Raw genomic sequence first — 19089 nt, forward strand, 5'->3', positions numbered from 1 at the left:
AATGTGTACAAAACTCGGTGTGGTTATTGTGCTTGCCAAATATAAGCAAAACCTTGAAAATTATTGAAATCTGACTAAAATTACGGCCGCTTTTCATATAACGGTAAATTTCAGAAATGCTTGAAACTTCAATATTTCGAAATTGAAGGACGCTAATTTACTTAAAATTGATACACCCGGCTTACCATCTAGCAGAAGGTTTCGGAAAGAAATCTGAAAAAACATATATTTAATACTTGCGCCGGGTATTTAATGTTCGGCTCCGCCCGAACTTAGACTTTCTTACTTGTTTAAACTATAATTTTATTTTGTAAGAATTTCGTGCCAGAATAAACAAAATCTTTCAAACTACATATCTTCCCTAATGTCTTTCAATTGCCTTACAAAAGACCTTCAACTATCTTAGCCAGAATTGCCCTGATACTTTCTTAAAGAACTATATTTGTGTGTGCGTATAAAAACCAGCAATCATCGTACATACTTCACATCTTTCATCTTGATTCTGCTATAGCCAGTTATATCGTTATTGATAAAGGTCAAATCAATGTTGACTGGACTCTCAGCACCTTGCTTCATTACCATCTTTGCAACTCTTAAAGGCTCGGTCTTAACTAAATTTAGCGAGGCGAAGCCTACAAGTTTTTAAAATATATTATTTTTGTACGTTGTGTTTTAGTAATCATACGATTTGAAATCGGAGAAATTCGGAAAATTGTTTCTAGTATTTGTAAGCAAAATAATTATTTTTTGAGTTTTATTTTTTACTCAGAAAATAATCGTTATTTCTTGAGTTTTATTTTTTTGCTCTTTATGTTTTAAGTTTTAACTTTTCGCTCGGAAAATTTAATTTTATTTTTTGCTCAGAAAATAAAACTTAATTTATGCGCATGCGGGGGCGGCTACGTTGGACTTTTAACGTCACTGTGGAGTGGGTAATGAGACGCAGAAAGCAAGAAATAAGGGCAAAAACATAGACAAGGGCAACGATAAAGCCACAGACACTTACAACGTATATTGAAGGATCAAGCTAATGATAAAGATGAAGAACAGGACAAGGATGAAGATGAAGATGAAGATGAAAATGAAGATGAAGATAGAAAGGATGAAGATGAAGATGAAGATGATGAAGATGAAGATGAAGATGAAGATGAAGATGAAGATGAAGATGAAGATGAGATGAAGATGAAGATTAAGATTAAGACGAAGATGGAGATGAAAATGGAGATAGAGTTGAAGATGAAGATGATTACATTTCTTTTAATTTACTGGACTCTTAAATTAAATCAGGAGTGTTTTTACTCTTCACTTATTTCTTGCTAAATATGTCACATTTTTTCATTTGTTTGATACTTATATGGATATACATATTTCAGTTACATTATTACCTTAATTAAAGTGATTTTTTTTTTTAAACATGCGTCGTTTAGAAGTAAAGTATTTTCAAAACTAGTTCAATTGATACCCATATTGCAATATCTAATTCATTTAACTTATTAAATAATTTTAATAAAATTTGTAACAGGTGGCAACCCTTTTCAAAAATAAAAAAAAACTTTATTGCACATCTACAGGCCAAGCCCTGTGATTTGACATCTCACTCTCGAAAATAGAACGAACTAAAAGCCACAAGAACGCAAATTTTCAACTTCAAACTGCATTTACAGTGAAAGTATGAAAGTTATCTAAACAAATGGCATTTTTGAATTTAGCGTCCTCAATTTTACTAAGAACGAGTTTTCGTTTAAATCCGTACATAATTCTATTTTTGCCCCCCTGTGTATTCACGCATGCGCATACGCATACGCAAAAATTTAGTTTTATTTTCCGAAAAAATAAAACTTAAAACGTAATGATTATGTTCCGAGCAAAAAATGAAACTCAAAAAATAGCCATTATATTCCGAGCAAAAAATAAAACTTAAAACATCATCGAACTTGAATGTATCGGGCCAATTCCAAGTCCTGCCGAAGTCCTTCAAAGACCTTCTCAGATAAAAAAAATTTAAACGTTTTAGCAGAAGATTTTCCAGTTAGTTAATTTGTACCGTATAAGTTTTGCTACGTGTTAAGTTAGAATACCTCTCCAAGGCTTCTAAAACTAGAAAAATTGTCGAATTTCGACAGTTACTGGCACTCTAGTAACGATTATTTTCCGAACAAAAAATAAAACTCAAAACATAATGATTATTTTCTGAGCAAAAAATAAGACTCAAAAGTAACGATTATTTTCCGAGCACAAAAAATAAATCTTAAAACGTAACGATTATTTTTCCGAGCAAAAAATAAAACCCCAAAAAATGGCCATTATTTTCCGATCAAAAAATAAAACTTAAAACGTAACGATTATGTTCCGAGCAAAAAATAAAACTCAAAAAATAGCCATTATATTCCGAGCAAAAAATAAAACTTAAAACATAACGATTATTTTCCGAACAAAAAATAAAACTCAAAACATAATGATTACTTTCTGAGCAAAAAATAAAACTCAAAAGTAACGATTATTTTCCGAGCACAAAAAATAAATCTTAAAACGTAACGATTATTTTCCGAGCAAAAAATTAAACCCCAAAAATAGCATAACGACCGAGCAAAAAATAAAACTCAGTTAATAACTATTAAAAAGTAATTTTTATTATGAAAGTTATAACCGTTACGGTCCCTGATATTTTGAGTTAAAACTGTTAGATAAATATCGATTTCGTGGCAAATTGTTGGCACTTTAATGAGAAATTTTCTAAAATAAATTTTGCAAAATGCACCGATTTAAAATCGAACGATTTGTAGAAAATCTTACCTTGAGACTTGTTATGCATCAGGTATTCAATAGTACTCATTAAACAAGCTCTGTCACCGTACTGGCATGGCTTTGGGTCATTAGCTAGAATCGAAAAATTGTAAGTTAGTTGTTGTGGTCAATATTTGAATATAACTACTAAACCAGTCAATATATCACTTAAGATAGAAAAATCCCGCGTAGGATAAAAAACGTACCGTGCTGTTCAGAAAAATATTTTAATGAAAATAAAAAAATTTACTATATCTCAATTTGACAGAAAATATTTTTAATTAACTAAAAACTATTGACAACTACTGCTGCTACAAGCGCTGACGCACAAATGTACAAAAATAAAAGACTTAGTCGCAATTTGTCGAAACTTTACTCGATATCGATTTTTTTGTACCGATTACCAATTTTGAAAACCCCAGGTAAATGGGTACCTTCCATCTCAGCTGCCTGGTATTCGCTCGATTAAGGTTTAAACACCTCGTTATGCAATTTGCGGAATTTTGTTTTGAGCAGCCAACGTTTCTCTTAGTTTAACACAAAGAGCGTGTGTGAATCGGTAACAAAGTTCGCGGCGAGTAAATTTTTGACAAATGTATAGAAAATTTTGACAATCGCAAAGGTTGTTGATGTGTGTAATTTTTCGTTAAATAAAAGCTTAAATTGATAAATTGCAATCAACGATGGTAGATGTTTTCTCAAAATATTAATTTCACTTCAAAACTGTCTCACCATAGTAAAAATATTATTCAACAGCTTTCCCCATAGAACTTTGTTACCGATTCACACACGCCCAGAGTACCTGTAGTTACCGTTGAAAAAATTTGTATAATGTGGTAAAAAAGTCACTAAAACTACAAAATTACTGCAGTATCTGCCAGGCGGAAGTCATAACGGTGAGAAAGCGGCGCCGCTTCTCAACAATAGCAATGTTCAAAGGTAACCAATTCATTTCCATATAAACATACATATACCCAAGCAGCCAAAGTATCCATAGTGTGGAATACGACGACCTCAAAAAGGCTGACTTCCAAAACGTCAATTACATTGCATACGTACAAAGTATAATGTAATAATAATAATATAATAATATAAAATATATATTTATAAATTCTTTTATTAGTTATGGCCTTATAACAATTATATTAAAATTTTTTTATTGAGATTGAGGCCGCTTTTAATGAAAAACTATTGTGGAAAAGCAACCACAATTTGAAAAAATGGTAGAAGTGATAGCTATTTCGGAAATCACCACATTTCCTTATCAGACTTCTTCAGCAGGATTCGAACCGACGACCACAGCTGACTCAGCCAGTTGCCTACGCACTGTGCTAAGTTCGCCTTATATTCTGTTGTTGCTTTATCCACTTTTTTCTTGTAAGCCAAATACAACCAAGCGCAGATATTCCAGTGCTATTTAAACTTGATCATGTGGTTTTTGGTTTTGTTGGTTTTTGTTAATAATTCTATTTTTAGAACGTTTAACTTTTAGGTGTGCTCGTTTTTCACTCTGACGTCAGTAATTCAAAAATGATTTAAAAAACTCAATCAAATTATATGTTAAGAAGTTATATAAATCCGATAACATCCTCGAACTTCGTCCTTCTAACTTTATCAGCTTAAAAAATTACCTATTCGTCCTTGCTAACACAAAAAATTTTAATTTCTCTTCCATTTGCTACTTTTCTTCTTCTTATTTGACGCTGTAGCCGCCTAAGCGAATTTGGTCGAGTTCAGCAAAGCACGCCAGTCTCTTCTGTGCCAACTGACGCCAATTGGAAACGCCAAGTGAAGCCAAGTCCTTCTCCACCTGATCTACCACCAGTGGGTTCCGAGTGGAATACTTTCGGAGCTGAAGCATGGCCAAGCCAGCGGAGCCGGTGTATTTTAATTCGCTGAATTATGTCCATGTCGTTGTAAAGCTCATACAGCTCATCTTTCCATTGTCTGCGGTACTCGCCGTCGCCAACGCGTAAAGGCCCGTACTCTAAGAGCCGCTTCACCGAGAGAGGACTTTACTCCTGAATTGACTACTCAGTCTAAAGTAGCACTTGTTGGCAAGAGTGATTCTACGTTGGATTTCAATGCGGACATTATTATCGGTGTTAATGCTGGTTTCCAAGTAAATGAAATTCTCTACTTTCTCAAAATTGTAACTGTCAACAGTGACGTGGGTGCCAAGGCGCGAATGTGCTGACTGTTTGTTTGATGACAGGAGACACTTCGTCTTGTCCTCGTTTACCACCAGACCCATTCGTATCCAACTTGGAAAAGGCAGAACAGACTTCGCGGTTTTTGATACCAATGATATTGATGTCATCGGCAAGGCCAGAAATTGCTTGCTCTTGTAGTAAATTGTTCCTGAGCGGTTCAGTTCTGCAACTATTATTATCTTCTCCAACATCAGATTAAAGAAGTCACACGAAAGAAATTCGCCCTGTCTGAAACCCCGTTTAGTGGCGAACGGCTCGGGAGGTCTTTCCCAATTCTGACGTTGCTGGTGGTATTGCTCAACGTCATTTTACACAGCCGTATGAGTTTTGAGGGGATGCCAAATTCAGACATAGCGGCGTATAGGCTGTCAAAAGCGGCTTTAAAGTCAACAAATATGTGGTGAGTGTCGATCCATTTCTCGCGGGTCTTTTCTAAGATTTGGCGTATTGTGAATATTTATTTGGTACACATATCGATCCCTAACTGCCAAAATAACGTAAGCGACATTTTTTTTTAATTTAGATGCTCTAGGAATATTTCTGCATCAAAAAGAAAACTAAAAAATAAATGTCGCTAACGCTATTTTGGCGGTTAGGGCTCGATATATTTATTCTGAATTGCATTGAACTTTTTTAAAAAATTTTTGGAATTAATCATATCTTTGAAATTATAAACTCCCTTAAAATAAACCCTGACGTCAAGAGAAAAAATAAAAACGCCACTTTAAATAAAAAAGTAGGTTTCAAACCCATTTATTTATTATTTATTTTATGGTAGGTGAGGTAGAAGCTATTTTTTCGACTAAAGTTGTTGAAAAGTAAAAAAATTTTAAATCCCAGGATTCCGGAATTGTGATAACGACATCCCAAAAATCCCGGGATCGTAAAAAGCGAAAAAATTAACATCCCTAGTACATACATATCGTCGTTTAAAGTACAAAACCGCGTAACTTACATTTGCTGCCAAAAATTAGATTTGCTTACACAAGCTCTTGGCTCAATCCTTATCCATTCGCCCTGAAATATACTAGCCAGAAATGCGATTGATTTATAAAAAAGAGAACCATTTTGAAATATGAGTGTTTTACTCTCTTCAACAGGAATTCCCAAACTTTTCGATGATTTCATTATTTCCTATAAGTTTATTGGGAGCTTTGACAATTTTATCCTGAAATCATTTGGCGCTGAAAGCTTGCTGGTGTATTTGTTTTTATCCGACTTCACAAAAGGAAGACGGTTATCAATTCGTCGGAATATTTTTTTATTTTTGTATGTATATTATCGCATAGCTTTGAACCACGTAAACCGATTACTATAATTAGTTTTTTTAAGGAAAGGTGTTACCTCACAGGTGGTCCCATTCTAATTTAAATCAGATCATTGTATCATAAAAAGATTAACGATAACCTTAAATTTTTATATGGGAATTGAAGTCGGTTTTGTTTTTTGCTTAAGTGGATGAAACTCGGATTAAGTCTACATAAGTACCGAAAATGGTTGCGAAAAGGGTACGTTTTCGGCTATTTTTCTGAAAATACTGGGGAACTACGCTTAAGAGCGAAATACACCACACAAGCTGCTTGAAAAACCAAGCGAAATATCGCTTTGCTGCAAGCCATTTGTGTTGTGTAGGGGGTTTGTAGAGACGCTGAAGGTAATTTTAATTTTAATATTAATAATTTTTTTAATTTTAATATTAATAAGGAAAGTTTAAAAATTGTGCCAGCCAAAAAAACACTTTTCTCATATAAGCACTAATTTCTTATGAAACAAAATGCGCAAGACCGTTCGCAACAAAATTTAAAAAAATCAACGTTAGTTTTTGTAAATTGCACTTGCATAAAAAAAAAAATCAAAAACCAACAGGTTTTTAGCCGGTGGAAACTACCACTTCCATTTTATGGGCTATAAAACTGCATACCCAGAAATTTTCTCATAATTCAAATTATACAGCTCGAGGTTTTGATGAAATTTTGTTGAATTTTCCTAAATGTTATATAAAGCTTGGACAATAAATATATCAATGGAAAAACAGCAAACAATTTAACTTGAAAAACATTGTAAATATAAAAAAAAATAATCAACACCTGAACATTTGTTTGAATCACTGTATGTAAGTCCAAATCCTGGTCCGAGTAACATCAGAAATCTCATTTTGTCCACTTCGGCGATTTAGGCGGTTTTGCAAATCATCGACGATATATCACTGCCCTGCATTGACGAGGAAGCCGCCGAGGTTCGTTCCATCACTACTTTCTAGAGTGTTTGACTAAATTAAGTACAAATAGCTGCTACGATTTAATGACCTTTATCAGAACTACGATTTGGATTAGCTCCTAACGAAGGGAAGAATAAAAGCAGCCTCCTCTACGATATCGCCCATAGCGGGCGGCCTAAGTTTGCATCCTTCTAACGATAGATGAGGGCAGCCACAATAACCTGCTATAATTACACCGTGCGACAGCCAATTTTACAAGAAAAAAAAAATTAAAATATCCGCGAAACCATGGGTCAAATATAGAAATTCTGATTTTTTTTGTTTTTCGCATTTTCAATAGCTAACTATTCGTCCTTGTGAACCAAAAAATTAAAATTTTTTAAATTCTACAGAACTTTTTCTTTCGATGGATACCCACAGTGTTATTCCACATTGCACTGAAAGTTTTAAATAGCACAGGTTTACAAAAAAGTTTCTGCATATTGAACCAAACCGCTATATCGCTATGTTATTCGACGCGCTGAATACAAAAGGTCTGTTAACGTCCTGTTCGAGGTCATTTGAAGGTCAAATAGGACAAACAATTTATTCAATCAGAATAATTTTGTTTGTTTGTTTTTGTTGTTACTAAATCCGAGTTCTTCAAGATCATCTAGAAGTCATCCCAAGGTAAAATTTAGAAGAATTTATTAAATTTTAAGGTTTATTCAATGAATTTTTCCCTACTTGACCTTCAAATGACCTCGAACCTGGCGGGATGGAGGTTAACAGATCTCTGATTCGCATTCAGAGCGTCGAATAACATAGGGATATAGAAGTTTGGTCGGCCGCTGTGGTGTAGTGGTAAACAGTGCGCGCTTCCACTCCGCAGCACCTGGGTTCAAACCCTGGTGAAAGCAACATCCCAAAAAATAAAAAAAAAGGTTTTTTCTTAACAGCGGTCGTCCCTCGGCAGGCAATGGCAAACCTCCGAGTGTATTTCTGCCATGAAAAACAGCTTCTCATAAAAATACAATCGCCGTTCGGAGTCGGCGTAAAACTGTAGGTCCCTCCGCTTTGTGGGACAACATCAAGGCGCACGCCACAAATCGGAGGAGAAGCTCGGCCAAACACTAGCATATGTGTAAGCGTCAATCTATTATTATTATTACAGAGGTTTGGTTCAATATGAAGAAACTTTTTTTTTGTAAACCTGTGTAATTAGTGCATCTAATCATAACATTGAAATTACAAAGTCATTTAAAAAAAATTCTAACATCATAGAGAAAAACTAAAAACGCAGTTTTACTATATTTGGCACATAGTTTTGGGATTATATTGATTGGTTCGCGTGTTTTGATTTTTTTTTTGTTTTATTTGCACGGTGTTATCAATTATGTAAATGTCTTTCTTTTGCGTTGTTTTTTGTTCTAATGGGGAAGTCCGCTATACAGTTGAAACTCCAGAGTACATATGTAATTTTCATAATTTAAACGGTACCACTAAAATATTTTTCACATCTTTGCTGCTTCAAATGCAAATAGGAATTTCACTTTCTTCCTAGCCTTTTTTTTAAGTACTTTTATTTTTAACACTTACGAAAACCAGCCAACACTTGAAGTGCAAGAAATGGCACTAAGCCGAGCAATATTGAAAAAAACTTGAACATCTTCACCAATAAAACTAGCACGCTTCCCACTCAGCAAACTAACTAAATACTAAGCATTACAAAGTATTTCGCGGTTTTATATACCGATGTTTAGTTTGTTGATAGTTCTGACAAGAACACAAGCGCCCTTGAATGATTTTAAGATTTGCGGAATATTCATACACATACATACATACATATGTATGTATTTATTTGTATGTACATACATATATGTATGTATGAGTGCTAACATTTAAAATATTGTCGATTAAGTAGTTAACTAGACTATTGTTAATATTTGCTTTAATTTATTTAATATTTAAATATTCCGATTTAATTCCTTAATGAGCTCATTATGACTTATTCCAAACTGGCTATATATATAGAATGTATGCATGTGTGTATCTACAAACAAATATTTTTTTCGCTTTTAGTTCAGCGGTAAGAATTTTAGGTGCAAAGTAGCTACGTAGCCATCTAGCACGCGTTTTGTTATTGGAAAAGCTGCGTAGCAACTTTACGCCTAAAATGCTACAAATCATGAACTCCCCTACTATGCATTCACAACAATATAGTAACTCCCGCTTAGTTTCGTATCAGGAATATCAGGTATTCGCGTGATTTTGCATGAAACGAAATTCGCACTAACAAAAAATGTTTACGCAGCAAAATTCTGGAAATTTAATTTGTTTATTTTAACTGCCTATGTAAAACTGTGGAAGATTTAAGTTGACAAAATTTCCAGTTGAGCATTTTATTTGCGTCTATATGTATTTATGTAAATATAAGTATTCGATAAAAGTTAGTAGTAGATAATATTCAAATAAAATAAAACCAGTAATTTTACTGTTTTATTTAAGCTCCGATTTTTTATGAGGATTTAGCTGACTTTAAAGGTATGATGTACCTCTCCATGAAAGATGAGAGATCCAAGATTTCAAAGCAAAACTTTTTTTATTAGAAAGCGCTGAAAGTATATAATACGAATCAAATGTGCAGTTGAAGTCAAAATAATTTCACCATTGATTTTTACCGATTTAATTCAGCTGTGTCTACTGTATCTAAGTAAATTAAATTTCTATATTTTTTAAAGAAGCATAGGTCATAGCCAACAACAAAATCATAGAAATAGTTACATAAGTATATACTTACAGTCTATATTGGCATGCAGTATAGGGTCAGAACGTAGTCTTACATTGCTAATGGTCAAGGTCATGTCTTTGAGACTAATCCCAAACTATAGTTTATTCATCCATTCAGACAAATGCATACCTCGCACTTCAAGAAAATATTCTTCTTGCCATGATGGCTGATCCTCGACGGGCAGTTCATCAAGATGCATTANTATACCGTTATGATCAGGAGTAAGACCCCTATCGATCCTAATATTATTATTTTTAATAAGAGCAGTGTACGTATTGTACACTTATACCCCGTAATTATACGCACTTATTTGTGGAGTATTTTTTTAACGTATGGTAGCATACATTTTGTGTTACTGTCAGCCATTGTTATTTTGCTTGTTTGTGAAATGTGTTAAAGCTTGTGAAGACATTTATAAACGCGTTTTACTTAATTAACTAATTAATAATTGTATATTAAAGAATTACAAACGCACGCAAACCTTTTAAGGATAGTATATTTGTATAAATAAAAGTGATAAGTGTAGTTTTATAATAAAATATAGTGATAGTAGGGGGGATATTTTAACAACAAATAACTTAAGTACTATTAGCAACAACATTGTGAAAGTGATAATAAAGTTAAGGAAGACCTCCATTAGTATCCCCACTGAGTTTTATAAAAAAAATTCAGTATACTTTGCGCGGAATCGTAATTGGTTCCGTAATGGAAATCCCAGATAAAAAATCCCAACAAGTCAATTCCGACAATAGATTGTTATATACAATTTTAAAGGTCTATATATACTCTTCTCATATCAAATTCCATCTTTGAAATCGAATCAAAAATAGTCATTCAAAAACTCATAAATCTACAAAATCATCTTTTCTGCCCTAATTCGACAGTTCGCCATCTCTAAGTGACCTTTAAAAAATCTATAAAAATAGGCAATAATATTTCTCATAAAAACTAATAAAATTAGAGGGTAGGGTCTTGAAATTTCGCAAAACTTGTGTGTGCAAAACCGGAGTTGGACTGATGACGGCTATTTTTTGGCGAAAAAATTGACATCGACGCCGACGACGGCAACCATAATAGGGTGATTATTTTTGGTCCTACTGCAGTGGGGTACTAAAAATCATCACGCTAAATTTCTATCGCTAAATATTTCTAAATAAATAAGGCTTGTGCTTTTCCCTTGTTCTCTCTGACTGGCTCAAGTTCTTGGGCGTGATCCTGGACAGGAAGTCAACATGGAAGCCAAATATTGAAGAGCCTTTGCCTCTTTACTGCTGTAAAGATGTCATGGAAAAAAGATGGGGCCACTGCCCAAAAGTGATATACTGGCTATTTGAAACCATAATCAAGCCAATCATGTTATATGAGGCCATTGTCTGGTGGAATTTACTGGAAAAGTCTACTCTTGCTAGAAAGCTACAGCGCGTGCAAAGGGTGGACCTCGTTGGAATCAACGGATCGCTCCGGACCTCTCCAAATCTAGCGCTAAATGCTATGTTCAGCGTTGCATCTGTTGACATCGCAGGCAAAGAAGCGGCGGTTCGCTCATCCGTTAGGCTCAAAAGCTTTGGGTTCTCTATCAACCCGGCGTACTGGACCTCCACTATTTTCGAGAACATCAACTTCCTACCGTAAGAATTGAATCGGAGTGTTCCGAAGCTGGCTCCAAACGGATCCTTCTCCCCGCACATTCCTCCAAGGAGCAAATGGAAGAATGACAGTCTCTGGAATAGAGGTCCAATAAACATCTTCACGAACCGACCGAAGCTGAACAAGAGAATCGGCGGAGGTGTCTACTGTCAAGAACTCACAATAGTATTTATGTTCAGACTGCCGGACCTCTGCAGCGCCTTTCAAGCAGGAGTGGCAGCTATGAAAGAGGCAGCCGATTGGCTGCGCACCAACCTCATGCCAACTAGGAGGGTAAATATCTACTCTGATAGCCAAGCAGCAATCAGAACGCTGAGATCGCTAATGGTGAATTAACTAGGTCGACGTATTCTATCGACTTATGTAATGGTATGAACAGCATTACTGGTATTCTGGTAGATCCGATGAATTCACTAGTTCCTCATTGGTGCGTCGTACCAGCGGGTAGCCTACGGCGCGAACGGGGACCGCCGTGGTGTTATGCAGTTTCAAAGCTGTATTCTATGTGTTCATAGTATGTAGTAGGGATGCGCGATACCGATACGAAACTCAATATCGTTGTTCATCATATCGGTTAATTTATATCGAGCTGCGATACGATATTGATGCTATCTGAAATATCGGAAACTTTTCCCTACGTATTTATTCTGGGCTTCTGAATTTAAAATGAAATGGACTAGTTGGAAAAATTTTTCGTTCTCTCAAAACAGCTTTTGGCATAGTAACCAGGGTTCCCACTTTGGTAAATTGTTACCAAATTTGGTAGAAAAAATTTGGGTTGGTAAAAAGCTAATTTTTTTCTCATTCTGGTAGATTTTTGATGAACTTTCCGTTCCCGATTTAGTTTTCGTACTTATCTTTAAATATATTATAAATTTCTTTACATACTTTTTATATAATTACATACGTATAAATGTATATCGATATAAGGCGAACATATCGCGCTCCATTCAAACCTAATTTTACTGGAATCCCGAGGATCTTTTGATTGCCTAAATATTTTAAATGATTATTTAAATATAAAGAAAAAATTGACAGGTATGTAATTACACGCTATGATTGTTCGCAAAAAAGATAAATCAACGCCATTTTTTATTAATGGAAAAAAAATAAAATTAACGGGAATTTTAAGCAGCACATTGTTGGCTATACTCATTTGCATTTGCTTTAAAACTCCATACCTTAAATTGTTCTAAAAATTCAGAGTAAAAAATTCGAAATTTAGACGAAAATTTTTGGAATTTTTCTATATGTTGTATATAATTTGAATCCTCAATTTTTTTGGATTTAGTTAAAGCAATAAAAAATTTTTACTCGAAAAATATTGCGAATATTAAAAAAAAATCACTTTTTTGAGTCACAGTATTTGTCTATAATAACTCGAGTTGAAGTTTTTTAAATAATGAAATCAATAATATGACTCAAATACCGTATAACTAGTTAAATAAAGAGTTCTTAAAAATAAGTTTAATTCTTATTGAAATAACTAAAAAAAAAATATAAAAAATATAGTATTAATTAAAATAAATAAATAAAAATAACAAAACTATGGTTTTTGTTAAAATAATTATAAACAAGTTATTGGTAGATATTTTTTTCGTCAGTGGCAACCCTGATAGTAACCATGAAAAACAAAAATTCATAAAAATATCAAAGTTTCTTAAATAAGTTTGCAACTCTCAAGAACTATTTGTACTTCATTTTTAGAAATACATACATAGGGCTAGCATGCAGCTCTCATTTATACATTTTATGAACTTTTTGCTTTTCTTAAGAGCTGCATACTGGCCTATACATATGAAAAGCTGTGTTTCTTTGAAAGTACTAGACTTGCTTGTGAAGAGAATGTTGCTGAACTCTGGTTGCTATTTTTTCAAAACAGATAAAGTGCATCTTACTTATGCTTATTTGCAATTTAATTCCAAACATACGTCGTTTGCTTAAACAATATATCTTTATTAACCATTTCGTTTTCGATATTTCCGATGTTCAATATATCGATATCGATAGTAGATATATTGGTATCGGATATTGTGAGTTTAGAATACCACGATATCATATACCGAATTTTCATTGTCGATACGCATCCCTAGTATACAGTATTTTAGAAGTGTGTTTTGTCAATATCTTTTTGATAGAGCAATAAACCCATGGATTTTACTGCCCCTTCGAAAAGGTATTTGTGAAAGTATGTATGTATGTGACAGGTTGCTGTCTAAACGGACGGACAGAATCGAGCATAATTTTGACAGAGTATTGCCATGACACCTGGTCCTATAATAGGGTGAAAAAAATTGGGATCCGACTAGGGGGCGTGGCACCTCCCATAGGCGTGAAATTTTTAATCAGTCATAACTTCTAGACCATAAGTCACATGAACTTGAAATTTGGTATGCAGACATATCGGCGGTAGGTGCTTATAGAAGGGTATATATAAACGAGTTTGCAAAAGGGGCGTGGCACATCCCATAGGTGTTGATTTTTTTTTCAGCTATAACTTCGGAACCATAAGTCCCACGAACTTGAGATTTGGTATGCAGACATATCAATGGCAGATGCTTATAGTAGGGTATATATAAACGAGTTTGTAAAAGGGGGCGTGGCACATCCCATAGGCGTGGAATATTTTAGCAGGTATAACTTCGGAACCATAAGGCCCACGAACTTGAAATTTTGTATACAGATATAACAATGGTAGGTGCTTATAGGAGAGTGTATATAAACGAGTTTGTAAAAGGGGGCGTGGTTTTTTTATCAGCTATAACTTCGGAATCATAAGTCAAGTTGAAGTTTGGTATGAAGACATATCATTGGTAGGTGATTATACGAGGGTATATATAAATTACTTTGTAAAAGGGAGCGTGGCACATCCTATAGGCGTGGAATCCTTTATCAGTTATAACTTCGGAACACAAGTCACACGAACAGGAAATTTGGTATGAAGACATATCAATAGTAGGTGCTTATACGAGGGTATATATAAATTACTTTGTAAAAGGGCAGCGTGGCACATCCTATAGGCGTGGAATCCTTTATCAGTTATAACTTCGGAACCTACAAGTCACACGAACAGGAAATTTGGTATGAAGACATATCAATAGTAGGTGCTTATACGAGGGTATATATGAATACTTTGTAGAAGGGNGTGTGGCACATCCTATAGGCGTGGAATCCTTTATCAGTTATAACTTCGAGAACCACAAGTCACACGAATTTGAAATTTGGTGCAGACATATCAATGGTAGGGTGCTTATACTAGGGTATATATAAACGAGTTTGTAAAAGGGGGTGTGGCATATCCCATAGGCGTGGAATTTTTTATCAGCTGTAACTTCGGAACCATAAGTCACACGAACTTTAAATTTGGTATGAAATGCAGACATATCAATGGTAGGTGCTTATACGAGGGTATATATAAATGACTTTGTAGAAGGGGGCGTGCCACATCCTATAGGCGTGGAATTTTTTATCAGCTATAACTTCGGAGCCATAAGTCCAACGAACTTGAAATTTGGTATGCAGACATATCAATGGTAGGTGCTTATACGAGGGTATATATAAATGACTTTGTAGAAGGGGGCGTGCCACATCCTATAGGCGTGGAATTTTTTATCAGCTATAACTTCGGAGCCATAAGTCACACGAACTTGAAATTTTGTATGAAGTCATATCAATAGTAGGTGCTTATACGATAGTATATATAAATGACTTTGCAGAAGGAGGCGTGGCACATCCTATAGGCGTAGAATCCTTTATCAGCTATAACTTCGGAACCATAAGTCCCACGAACTTGAAATTTGGTATGCAGACATATCGATGGTAGGTGTTTATAGGAGGGCATATATAAACAAGTTTATGCAAGGGGTATGGCATATCTCATATTCGTTGCAATTTTTATCAGCTATAACTTCGGAACCATAAGTCCCACGAACTTGAAATTTGGTATGCAGACATATCGATGGTAGGTGTTTATAGGAGGGCATATATAAACAAGTTTATGCAAGGGGTATGGCATATCTCATATTCGTTGCAATTTTTATCAGCTATAACTTCGGAGCCATATGTCGCATCAACTTGAAATTTGGTATGCAGTCATATACATATTTGGTAGGTGTTTATAATAAGTTCTGTATAAATAAGTTTGTAAAAGGGGGCGTGGCGCATCCCATAGGCATAGATTCTTTTATCATCTATAACTTCGGAAACATAAGTCCCTCGAACTTGAAATTTAATATGCAAACATATCCTTGGTAGGTGCTTATATGAGGGCATATGTAAATGAGTTTGTGAAAGAGGGCGTCGCACATCCCATTAGCGTGGAATTTTTTATCAGCCATAACTTCGGAACCATAAGTCCCACGAACTTTAAATTTGGTATGCAAACATTTCAATGGTAGGTGCTTATAGGAGTGTATATATAAACGAGTTTGTAAAAGGAGGCGTGGCACATCCCATAGGAAAATTTGATCAGCTATAACTTCAAAACCATAAGTCATATGAAATTTAAGTTTGGTATGCAGACATATCTATAGTAGGTGCTTATATATATAAGGGGCGTGGCACATCTCGTAGGGGAAAATTTTTAATAAGCCATAAATTGGGAACCATAGGTCACATGAACTTGAAATTTGGTATTCGTTCATAGGTATCAATGGGAGGTGTTCAGAGTAAAGTATATACAAATAAGTTTGCAAAAGGGGGATATACATATATGTATTCATCTATTAGATAACTCGGATATTTAAAACTGTGTGTTGTTTTTTTTTTTTGAAATCTTACCGTCTTTAGATTATTTTGATATGGAAAGTTTTAATCGTTTTTTAATCCCGCGATGCTGTTAAATGAAAAAGGTGCATTCATAATGAATAAAACTTTTTCCGATTAAGCATTCTACCAGAAAAGTGTACCGTAGTAGACTAATTTTAATTTAGAAATTTGATCGTTACCGTGGATTAATATTAATAATGGAACAAGATTTGTAGTACAAGTGGTGATCAATACATATTAGCTAAAGCACGATAAAGCTAAAAGTGTGGCCCATAAGGATGCCTTAATGTAAACAAAGAATATAGTTTGTCTCCTTTAAATTATGCTGAACTGAGTTTTTGTATTATTGTTTTATATTTTTATTTGTTTACCCTCTGCTAGTAAATACTATTGTCTGTGAGCGATAAGAAATAGTGGTAGTGGACGTTATTTCCGATGCGCCTTATTACACATCACAGTAAAGCTTGCATGATTTTTAACATTTCTGACATCAATTCAGCTTTCAATTGTGTATTAATGTCAATGACATTATTTCCACAATTCTTCTGACATTATTTCACATTTGGCCTGTGTATTAATGTCACTGACATTAATTCCATTGAGATTATTACACGTCACCCACTTCTACCTATGTACGCGAGTAATTACATACATATACTATGACTACCAACTAGCGAAGACTGGGTGCTGTCGACGGGAATGGATGGTGTCACGATCTACACTGATAGAAAATTGAATTTGTCCGGGTCTCTATTCAGGGGATCTGCCGATCAGAAAATCATATCGGCGGCCTGACAGCTTCAACGTCAAGCGAAGAACTTTGTTGCTTGTTAAATTTAGAAAAGTATGTCCCTATCAGAGAAAGGTACTAACTTCGTTCAGAGGGGAGTGGCATTGAAAGCGTAAGAATAGAAAGTTATGAAGTCGAGAATGGTTCAGAAATGTCGCGCGTTACTATCATCGCTGAGGCACGTCAACGCCATTCTTTGCTTCGCTCCCGGATATAGCAATTTCGTAGGGAATGAACTAGTCAGTAAGACTGCTAGACACGGTTAGGAAATGCAGACCAGCAAATCGAGCAATTTTTGATTTATCCACGAAAATGGATGCACCACAGTAAGGTGACCGACTGTAACACGATTCCCCATATACTTATTGTTTGAAGATGGCTTCAGTGGCGAAAGGCAATTTACTACTACATATCTACGGCACTTAATGGGCGGGCTAAGCTGACTTAATTGTACTGCCACATCCTGACCTAGCTCATTCTATTATTATAAATAAATGTTTCACTTTAAATTGAGTTCAACTACTCATTTACACATGATTTTACTAAAAACCTTTAATTATACCGTTAATTGAAAGTTATTACTTTGATGATGCATATATACATATGTACATACATATGTATGAAGTTATAAATAGAATATTTGTATTTCAAGTGNCAACTACTCATTTACACATGATTTTACTAAAAACCTTTAATTATACCGTTAATTGAAAGTTATTACTTTGATGATGCATATATACATACATACATATGTATGAAGTTATAAATAGAATATTTGTATTTTAAGTTCACCGCCTGCCAATGGCAAAGGTGCATTTTGTATATGTTGGAATGCACGTGATACAAACATACTTACATATGTACATATGTATTAATGCATTCAGAAAATAAAAGTGTTACTATTTAGAAATAATTATTGAGTGATATTTTTTCAGAGCAGAGTTCAATGTTCATAAATTACGCGTAATCGTGCCTTAACGATTTGAAAATTAAGGAGCGTGGCGTGAATCCCGTTGGAGTGTACTTAGTTTGAATTCATTTCGTATGTGTAAGAGGAACTTGCTGCACTGAAGACTTTTTCCAACAACTCTGCGCAGTCTTGCATTTTTGATGAATGCAAAATTTACATTGTAAATACATATATCAAAAGTAACGTTGTGGTCTGATTATGCATACTTCGCATCACTTCGCACAACTTCGCATAAACTTCAAACTGTAATTTCGTATGTACTTTGTATCTAATTTGTATGTATTCCATTACCCAGAAATTAGCAGAACTTTTAAAAACTAAGCGATCTGTTGAGTTTAGATTTTGCTTCACATTTTCTTAAGTTACATTTTTATTGCACTGTGACAAATGGTTGTTCGAAGTTATGCGAAGTATGCATAATCAGACCCTTAGGCTTTTACAATAAACTTACTCATGGCTGCCCTGTCGGTAAATCAACCACGGTAAAAGCAATTTAATAAGTACTTTTTTATCAACTACAACTGGTTCAAATTCTTTATTTTGTCCTGTAAGCAACTCACTTAATTAACCAGGCGTTGTTCTATGAATAAGTCAATTGTCCGATTTGCATGTGATGTGGCTGACTAACTTGTTAGGTGGCCCTTACTACTACATAAATGATGTTCTTTTTCGGTATGGGGAACTTCTATCATCCATTGTCAAATTTGGTTTGGAGAAAATCTGGTTACGGCGGGGACCCGGTGTTAGCGAGATTTATCATTCTTTCAAAATACATAACTGATAAATATAGAATTGAACGCATGGCGACAATATACCCATATACAAACATACATACTTACCTAAGTAGCAGTATACGCTATCATTCCGCAGGGCCTGGATTCAAGCCCAGTTTCCGACCAATATCCAAAAATAAGAAACAAACAAAATTTT

General features: G+C 34.6%; 1 protein-coding gene across 3 annotated transcripts in view; it reads right to left on the bottom strand.

The window, feature by feature from the left end:
- LOC108368969 (protein takeout-like) overlaps positions 1–18738 on the bottom strand; it is a 22708-nt gene extending 3970 nt beyond the window's left edge. Inside the window, exons 1-3 of one of the 3 annotated variants that reach the window (XM_017623939.1) lie at positions 18720–18738; positions 2794–2877; positions 482–632 (exon numbers count right to left, since the gene is read on the bottom strand). In XM_017623939.1, coding sequence (XP_017479428.1) covers positions 482–632; positions 2794–2833 — 191 coding nt within the window. In that variant the 5' untranslated portion in view covers positions 2834–2877; positions 18720–18738. Of the gene's footprint in view, positions 1–481; positions 633–2793; positions 2878–5952; positions 5989–8793; positions 9219–18719 lie in introns of those variants that run through there. The other 2 variants (XM_017623937.1, XM_017623938.1) reach the window with 2 other exon arrangements.
- Positions 18739–19089: the final 351 nt, after the last annotated feature.

This window comes from Rhagoletis zephyria, unplaced genomic scaffold, assembly GCF_001687245.7.
Source record: "Rhagoletis zephyria isolate East Lansing unplaced genomic scaffold, Rhagoletis_zephyria_1.1 Rzeph_scaffold_03425, whole genome shotgun sequence".
Taxonomy (NCBI): Eukaryota; Metazoa; Arthropoda; class Insecta; order Diptera; family Tephritidae; genus Rhagoletis; species Rhagoletis zephyria.